We start from the raw sequence: 10101 nt of genomic DNA, 5'->3' as shown, positions 1-10101 counted from the left end.
GATAGATAGATAGATAGATAGATAGATAGATAGATAGATAGATAGATGGATGGATGGATGGATGGATGGATAGATGGATAGAGAGATAGATAGATAGATAGACAGATAGATAGATAGATGATAGATAGATAGATAGATAGATAGATAGATAGATAGATAGATAGATAGATAGATAGATAGATAAATGTTAGCTTGAAATGACTGATTGATAAGATGGATGATGGCCAGACTTTGGCTTCCATCCTTTCCTGGGTCTGTGACTTCTCTGGTGCAGCAATTTCTCACCCCTCCCCCTTTACTACTCTTCTTTACTTAGCCCCTGGACTTTAAGCATCGCTGAGGCATTCACCACCCAGTGGCCAACGTGCTAATGAGCCTCGCTTTCAGGAGAGCCTGGGCTCCAAGGCCAAGAGAGCCAGGGTTGCCTCTGGGTTGCAAGAAGGTGTTGGAGGAGGACTTTAGTGGGAAGAGCCCATGCTATGATGGCTGCCAAAATCCACTTCAGATTTGTTGACAATCCCCAAACCTACGATGAGAAGCCCAACGAAGGAACAGAAAGGACTGACTCTGGGATATCTTCAAAGAAGTTTAGAAAACAGCCACCTTCTCTTAACCTTTCAAAGAAACACTGATATACTAGATACACTGATTTTCCTGCTGGGTTGGATAGGAAGGGGAGGCTTTTCACAATTAAAAAACAAATTAGTCCTGCTGTTAGAAACCCCTTCATTGAAATCCTAAAGCAGGGGACTTAATCAATTCATCATTCAGTAAGCATTTAATAACTACCATCTGCCAAGCACTGTACTAGCCACTAGTGATGCAAAATAAAATAGAAACAGTTCCTGCCCTCAAGGAGCTTACATTCTAATAGGGAAAGAGTCCATCAGGGCTTTTTCAAAATTATTCTATTCCACAACAACACAGTAGACAGATCTAATACAAGATAAGAGGCAGCTAGGTGGTGCCATAGTAGATAGATAGAGCATGGGGCCTGGAGTCGGGAAGACCCTAGTTCAAATCTAGCCATAATACATTGCTGCGTGACGCTGGGCAAGTCACTTAACTTCAGTCTGCCTCAGCTTCCTCAGCTGTAAAATTGGGGATAATAATAGATTCTACCTCACAGGGTTGTTGTGAGGATCAAACGAGATAGTATTTATAAAGTGCTTAGCACCGTGCCTGCACAGGGCAGTGACTTAATAAATGTTTATTCCATTCTATTCCAGATAAACTCCTTGAGGCTAAGTACTGGTGCTTACTAAATGCTCATTGATGGACTGTTTGATTGTTGTGGCCCTAAATCCCTGCCCACTCACTCTCTGAGGTTAAAAAAACAAAAACCTCCTCTACAGTAACCTCTTACCTCCAAAACTCGTCCCCCTCAAAGCACATTCCTTTCATTTAATCTTTGACCTCTGACATTCCTTCTTTCCTTTTTTGCCTTTCTGCTGATTTCTTGCAAATGGTAAGGTCTTTCTGGTATTACTGGACAGAGGCCTTCCCCCAAATCTGTTTGGCCATAAAACATCACCCACAGCTATGTAGGATCAAAATATGGAGAGGGCCAGAAGGAACTTTAGAGATTATATGAAGAAATTGAGGCTGGTGAAGAACCTCAGTTAACACAAGCAGAGCCAGAAGGCCCCTCAGAGCCAGTTACACCAATCCCTTCACTTTATGGATAAGATAACCGAGGCCTAAAGAATTTAAATGGCTTGCCCTGGATCGCCAAGGCAGTATAAAGCAGAGCCAAGATGGGCCCAAGTGTTCTCATTCCCAATCTTGTGTTCTTTCCGCCATATTGGGGGGCTGATTAGACTGGGACGCTTCCTGTGGAACTGGACACATATCTCACTGGCATGACACAGCAACCCCTGTTTGATCCCTGTGATGCCTGTGAGCTCTATCACAGATATCTGAAATAGAACAGAATCCATAAGTGCCCATCTGCACGTTGGAGAAATACTAGAATGCCCTCTGGGGCAAAAGGGGCCCTAGAAAATTCTGGAGCTCAGGAACAGAAATTAAACCTATTTTTATACCAGAAAAAATTGACACATATAATAAGACTATTTTTCATACATATATGATTTTATATCTCATATTTCAGAGGCAGAGGATATTATATACAGATATTAACATTATCCCATTAATATAAATACATCAACATTAATATTATACTAACATTTTGTTAAGTATTATAATAAACAGTCTTAAGTCAGGTAGAATTTAATAATAATAATAGATACTTCTAAAGCACTTTAAGGTTTACAAAGTGTATTCCACGAGTTATTTCATTTGAGCCCTAGAGCAACCTTAGTAGTTGTAAGTAGTTGTAGAGGTAAGATTATCCCCATTTTTCAAATGAAGAAACTGAGGCTCAGAGGATAAATGTAACTCTCCCTCTATGAAAAAACAAGAGGAGAGATGGATTTGACATTTTTGTTTTGGCTACTTATATGTATCCCTGAGATAAGGTTTGATGAGAAATAAGGTTGATTTAATGGTTGATGAATCTTGGGGATTGGTCTCAATTTGAGGACCTCTAGAAACCTCTTTTTCTATATGACCTGTGGATAATTCAGAGTGTTTTATGTGCACAAGTACCCAGTTTTCATGTTGGTGTGAAACCTGCTTTGGGGGATGGGAGTGGAGGATGGGGGCGTAGTTAGCAGAGAAGGGTAAAGTACATTTATATCTGACAAGGTTTCCCAGAGTTTTCTTTGGCTCTGTTCTGGTTTATAGTCTTTCTCACCTTCATTATAAATGCTCTGGTAATAGACTAAGAAGCTTTGACACTTGGCTGTGATACTTGTGACTTGCCAGACCTTAAACTTCAGTTTTCTTATCTGTAAAATGGGGGCATGTCAGACTAGATAACAAGACCCCTCTAGCTCTAAATGTATGGTTCTATGTGTGACCTCGGGCAAGTTATATCCCCTTTTTGAGCCTCAGTTTCCTCACCTGTCAGATCAAAGGGTTGGATTAGATGACCCCTGAATTCTAAATCTCTACTCCTATGCCCAGGACTTAAATATCATTATGGAATTCTCCTTCATGAGATTCCATACAGGTTCCTAGAGCACAACTTGGAAAATGTTCCTGCCTTACATCTGGCCAATGTTCCTGAGCCAACTCAGTATTCCTCTTTGGGACCAAAGGGAGATAACTGTTAAGATCCCAAGATTCAAGGTCAAGGCCAGATTTAAGTCGACCAGAGTGGCTTTGATGGATTCCATCTCTCCTCAGCTAGACTGGACTTTCTTCTTCTCTGTTGCCCTTGAGCAGGGCCCAAGATGTCCCCTTCTCTTGAATTCTTTCTTCCTCTACATCTTGTGCCCATGCCTTCCCTCCACCTCATTGGATCTTATCTAAGAGCCTCTCCCACATTCCCTTATTTTAATTACTTTTGGATAGTGGTTCTTCTAAAAATAAGAATTTTTCTAGCTGAAGACAAGATGTTAGCAACTTAAAAGTGCATTCCACATCCAGGAAAGGGAGGGAGGCCAAGTGGTTGTCATGGAGATGGCTTATGGTTTCTTAGAAGCTGGGTGTGCAAAGTCTTACTCAACAGATGTAATTTTCCCAGCACAGCATGGAATCTTGTTGCCTGACAGAGGCATCCAGGCTGCTCACTCAGCTCTCCCGATGGCCAGACTCATGAGGGAATGCTGTGGGCCATGGACTCTCCCATGACTGATGAAACCCAGCCCTCTCTTCCCACCTGGTATTCCCTGTCTTGGCTTCCAAAAGGATTTTAATTGTAGAGCGCAGAGGCCAGAGTTTAACATAGGGAGGGGCCTAATTTCATCACCAAACTTCTGTAGGGCCTTTGTTTAACATACTCAGTAGAAGTAAGAATCCAAACTCTACAGGCTTCGTGATGGAAATTTTAAAAAGAAAAAAAACAGTAAGAGACAGAGGATCCAACACATGAGGGAACACAGATGATGGATGCAGTGGTGTATGATGAAATCTAATTTTTTTTAAAAAAAGATGTGGTTATATGTGCTTTGTGTAAAGAGACTGGGAGCTGCTCTTTTGAGCACACATAGATATACACACATCTGCAGTATGTTTGTATGTATGAAAAGCCCTAATTTAGGCTATTCTGTCCACCTATGCAGACAATAAACTTTCAATGACTTATCAGTCTGATTTCACGAGTTAAAGTGGCCAAAAGTATCATCAATGGTTGACCAGCTCTCTGATGATGAGCTTCTTGACACGTCCTAGAATTTCCAGCATGGTAGGATCTAAGAGAGCAGTGGTCTAGCCAGCATAGCCAGCTGTCCCTATCCCTGTTTCTCTGTCTCTGTCTTTCTGTTTCTATCTCTGTCTATCATCTCTCTATATGTCCGTCCATCTTTTCTTCTATCTATCTATCCATCTATCTATCTACCTATCCATCTACCTGTCTATCAATCCATCCATCTATCTATCCATCCATCTATCTATGTATGTATCTATCTACCTATCCATCTACCTATTTATCCATCCATCTATCTATCTATCTATCTATCTATCTATCTATCTATCTATCTGTCTGACTGTCTGTCTGTCTGTCTGTCTGTCTGTCTGTCTGTCTGTCTGTCTGCCTGTCTATCTCATGGCACAGCAGAGAGACAGAAGGCTGGACTTGGAACCAAGAACATCTGGGATCAAGACCTGATTCTGATGTAAACCAGCAATGTGACCCTAGGTGAGTCTCTAAACCCCTCAGAGCACTCAGACCCCACTCCCACCCCTTCCCACCCACCCTCAAAGTCTCTAAGATAATGAGAAATTGGGGCTTTGTCATTTAACTGCCTTCATGACTGTGGCAAGGGTGGTACAGGCGAAAGAATGATGAATTTAGAGTCAGAAGAACTGAATTCTGATCCTGGCTCTGCTACTAAGTGTGTGATCCTCTTGGGCAAGTTGTTTGTGCCAAAGACTAGACTAGTAGGCCTCCAAGGTCCCATTCAGCTTCAGATCCATGGTCCTATGACCTCTCTGGGTCTTAGCTTTCTCAACTGTAAAATGAGAGAGTTGGATGAGCCGGCTTCTAAGAGATCCTTCCAACCCTGCCTACAATCTCTATCATCTTCCCAATTATAAGGTCAGTCCTCTAGCCACTGCACCACAGTGCTGGACTTTTAGACTTGATTTTAATAAAATGTATTGTGGGGTGGGAATTCTAGCTGTTTCTATCAAAAGTAGCTGAAGGCATGTTGGAAAATGCTATCCACACCCAGAGAAAGAACTACGGAGTTTGAATGCAGATCGAAGCACACTATTTGCTCTTTTTTTTCCGTTTTGTTTTGTTTCCTCTTTCTTGTGGTTCCTCCTGTTGGTTCTAATTCTTCTTTACAACATGGCTAATGTGAAAATATGTTTAATAGGAATGTATATGTAGAGCTTATATCAGATTGCACGTTGTCTCGGGGAGGGAGGCGGAGAAAATTTAAAACTTGTCACCTGGATGACCAAGTTCCTTTCAATTCCCAGTGAAGGATCACCAAGGAACAAGACAATTCTCTGCAGACATACATCTTTATATATGTTCGTGTTACTTGGAAGGATCTTCTTCCTACAAGACATTTGGAATATATATGGAACTTGGCCAGATCTTTCTAAGTATCAAATCTCAACCTTCTAGGGATGTGAGTTTCAGGGGTTGGCAAAATGCACCAAGTCCTCATTTCTATAAGGAAAAACAAGGTTTGAGTGGCTCATGGAAAGCATCATGAGTTTCCTGCATGTTGAAAGTTGATTTTTTTAACCATTTTTTGCTGAGTTCAGGATAACTGAATCAGAAACATCTGGGCTACATTTCCTTTAATGCTCATCTCAGCTCTTAAACCCAGATGAGGGAAAGTTCTTTGGCAGGTGGGAGAAGGGAGAAAAAGGAAATATACTCTGAGGTTGGCTTAATCTCAAAGGGTGCAGAACAAACCCCCCCCCCCACAACCAAAAAGGGAAGTGAGAAGAGAATAAAAACCTCTGCCCCAACCTCCATTCATCACTCTGGGCTGTCCTTTCTGTCTTCCTTCTAGCTCTCAAATCCACCCCTTCTTCCCACTTTCCAGCTCCCTGCATGAACCCTAGCTCAACTCCTAGTTCCCTCTGCCTCCATTACGGCATTGCCATTCTAACTGACCTTCCCATCTCCACTTAATAAATGTTTATTGAACTGAATTGAATTCAACTGAATTCAATTGAATTGAATTACTCCCATGCTATTTCCCCCTAATATACTCTGCCTTGGATTGTGAAGTGTCTCTTGTGGGTAGGTCTCATCTCCACAAACAGACTCTAAATTCATTATGGTACAACCACTTTTTACCTTTCTTTATCCCTCACACAGTGCTACAAGCAATTGTAGGGCTTCTCTATTCCCTGGCCCCCCATGCACGTTATCCCCAGGTTAATCCTGGGGATTATAATCCTATAAACATAATTTTCTTCACACACACACACACACACACCCTCCTTGGAAAACTTTTGAAATCCCATGGATCAATTCCAAACGCCTTAGCTTGATAGAACACATCTTCCAAATCTCACTTCTCACCACTTCCTCAGGTCATAGTCATCTTTCCCTTAAGTAAACTCCTAAATCACTTGCTTTTTTTTTGTTTTGTCTAAACCTGTGATTTCATTGATGTAAGGAAATCCTGGTCAGGAAACACCTTCTACACCTGCAAGTCAGTACCTGCTCTGGAAATGAGTCTCCCTCCTCCACCCCAACCAAGGCACAGAGGGTTAAATGACTTGCCCAGAACCACACAGCCAGAATGTGTCAGAGGCAGAGATTGAGACCAGATTTCCTGCTTTGGAGGTGGGCTCTCTATTGATTACTTCACACTGTCTCTTTATTTCATTTATTTTCTCCTTGAGGGTAGGGATTACTTTTATCTTTCTCTCTGTATCCCTGGTACTTAGCACAGTGCCCTGCACATAGGAGGCACTCAGAAAATTCGTGTTAAATTGAATTGAATTGAGACCAAGCTATTGGCACCTAATATATTCTGTTTTGGATTGTCAGTAATATTTTTATATGCATATTGTCTCATCTTTGGAACTAGACTATAATCTCCTTGGCTCCAGGGACCATATTTTATCTATCTTTATACCCACTGGACAGTGGAAGGCAATTGTGAAAAATTTGGTGTATAAAAAGAGGAAGATAGGAATAGATGAAGGAAAAAGGAGGAGGAGAAGAGAAGAATGAGAAAGGGGAAGAAGAGGAAAAAGAGAAGAAAGGAGGCAGGATGAGGAGATGAAAGAAGCAGAGACAGAAATTTTGACAAAGAAAATGGAAGATGGAAAGTTGTGCTTACCGGTACCTTCATTTTAAAGTCATCTCTATAGAGTTTAATGCCAATGTCAGCGATGGTCCTTTGGATAAAGCGGGATGGCCGAAGGACAAAGACAAGCTGCAGGTTTCCCGGAAATGCTCCCTGGAATAATGAAAAAAGTTCATGAGGAAAGGCCATCTCACATCCAAGAACCTCTTGTTCTCTGAATCTCATGCTAGGTGATGGGCGCTAGAGTGAGCCACAAGTAATTAAAGGAGAAGCCCAGGGAAGTGCCCCAAATGGCCCAGTTTGGATGTGGATGGAAGAAGTCTGGGAGACAGACCCCATGAAATCCTCTGTGGGATATAGGGGAAAATAGGGTGCTTCTAGTGCTAGTAAAAGGCAAATTCCTAGAGGGTGGGGAATCTCAACTGTGCATTTGTTTCCCCAGCTGCTAACACGTTATTTGGCACATAGTAGACTTAATAAATACTTGTTGATTTAAACTGCACATCTCAAGTTGTATGTAAACATTTCTTGGCCCCTCCTCTAGGTACTAAGTGCTCCAGAGCAGGTATTGACCTGCGTGGGTAGAAGGTGTTTGCTGACCAGGATGTTCTACATCAATGAAATCACAGATTTAGACAAAGCAAAAAAAGCAAGTGATTTAGGAGTTTACCAAAGTGCTCCTCTCCCTCCCTAGGTATTAAGTGCTCTTGCACACCTTTTGTTTGTTAATGCCTTTCTCTTCCTCAGACCACCTTGTATTTACTGATCCACATCCTCATTACATCTACCAGTTGAGTGCAAGCTGAGGATAGGGACATCCCACTTTTGTGTGCCTTTGTCCACAGGTGCCGGGCTTGGAATTCTGGGTGCAGAGAAGTTGATGTCCCAAGTACAGTCTACGCTTCTAATCTACTTAAATGTCTTGAGCTAAGTACTGGGCTCCATCCAATCAGACACAATTGTATTACCCAGTTACAAATTGGAGGTGCTTACTACATTATGGTTTAATGTTTAAGAGGGGTGCACAAAATGGGGCAGCATACAGAGTGTCAGATCCCCAATGAATGGACCTGGATTTGAATTTTGGCTCTTTCACTCATGTGACCTGTGGCAAATCTCTTAGTTTCATTGGATATTAGGTTATTTATCTGTAAAATACGGAGTTATTGCTGATCACTGCCAAGGTCTCCTGTAGCACTAAATCTGGACTCACTCTCTGCAGGAGACTAATGAATAAAGGGAAATATTATCTAAAGGCCCTTCTCCCCAGTGGATTGTTGGGTAGACCCCAACAGTGGGAGCCGCTGAAGGTGAAAGGGTCGATGACAGAAGGCAGAAACAATCACAGATACTACGGCTATTACCACGTTCCAAATGACCAAGTGTCCACTGGTCTGGCGGGAACTAGATATCCCTTGTCAGGTAAACTCTGCTAGAGAATTCTTAGGCTGGAGTAGGGACACAGAAAAACTGCCAACACCCATCTACAATTTACCACGCCTAGGAATGTTTCTCAGAGAGGATCAGCCCTGTTTAGTTACCCAGTTCTTCTTCTTCTAGGAGCTCCTTTCCCTCCCACCTTCAGGCCAACTCTCCAAGTTATAGTTGTATTCTCAAGATGCCAAGTGTGGGTGGAGTCACTAGAAAGGATAATTCTACAGCCACAAATAAACTTAAGGAATCAAGTTGTCAGGGTAGAAGCAGTGTTTTCCCCTCCTTGTCTCTTAAAAACAGGGGTTCTTAAGCTTGGGCCTGAGAATTTTTTTTTTAATTTTTGAAAAATTTTTTAAAAAAACTATTAAAAATGTTTACATGCAATTGGTAAAAGAAAATATTTAAAGTTAAAAAAGAAACAACTATTTCGATAACTAGGTTTCAATATAATTATTTTCTTCTGTAATCCCATGCATTTTATTTTATGCATTTAAAAGTATTTTTCTGAGAAGGGGTCCATAGACACCAGACTGCCAAACACACAAAGTTAAGACCTCCTACCCTAGATCATGCATGCATGCATGCATGCAACCCTCAGAAGAACCTGAAATTTTGCTAAGTCCTATCACTATAATTACCTGAAATTCTATTTATCCTGAAGCATAAGGGACAGGTGATTATGGCATAAGGTGGGAAGAAAGGGCCAGCCTCATCATCAGAAAGACCTGAATTCAAGTCCCATCTCTGACTATTCTTGGCTGTATAATCCTAGGCAAGTCACTTAACCCCTCAGTTTCCCAGGCAAGACTCTAAGTCACAGCAAATTTGTATTGGTGGAGGGCATTTCCAATCAGAGACTTCTCTACAGCAATGAAATCACAGACAATAACAGCTAGCATTTCTATAACACTTTAAGTGTACAAAGCGCTTTACATATATTATCACCTCACTTGATCCACATAAGAACCCTAGGAGGTGAGTGCTATTATTACCCCCATTTTACAGACTAGGAAACTGAGGCTGAGAGAGACTGTGTCTTGCCCAGGGTCACACTGGCTAGTAAGTGCCTGAGTCAGGAGTTGAATTCTTCTGCCTAACTCCAAGTCCAGGTGTAGCCACTCTGTCAACAAATGAAAGAGAGAGGCACTAAAGCTACTAGGAAGGAAGGAATTTATTTATTTTACTCCCTGTCCTCTCACTGGCCAACAGGATTCCATCTCACTGCAGGCGGTGCTTAAACTGAATGAGACAGGGGCACTTTGGTGGTGTAGTAGATGGAGCACCGGCCCTGGAGCCAGGAGGACTTGAGTTCAAATCCGACCTTAGACACTCGACACTAGCTGTGTGACCCTGGGCAAGTCATTTAACCCCA

General features: G+C 41.9%; 1 protein-coding gene across 1 annotated transcript in view; it reads right to left on the bottom strand.

Moving 5' to 3' along the window:
- The window catches only part of MCF2L2 (MCF.2 cell line derived transforming sequence-like 2), a 359025-nt gene that overhangs the window by 228017 nt on the left and 120907 nt on the right, over nt 1–10101 (bottom strand). Inside the window, exon 5 of the mRNA XM_027875876.1 lies at nt 7335–7448. Within this exon, the coding sequence (XP_027731677.1) occupies nt 7335–7448 (114 nt within the window). The remainder of the gene's footprint in view (nt 1–7334; nt 7449–10101) is intronic.

Source organism: Vombatus ursinus, unplaced genomic scaffold (genome assembly GCF_900497805.2).
Source record: "Vombatus ursinus unplaced genomic scaffold, bare-nosed wombat genome assembly UNPS02014810.1, whole genome shotgun sequence".
NCBI classification, from domain to species: Eukaryota; Metazoa; Chordata; class Mammalia; order Diprotodontia; family Vombatidae; genus Vombatus; species Vombatus ursinus.
This window is presented reverse-complemented; position numbering and strand designations above follow the sequence as displayed.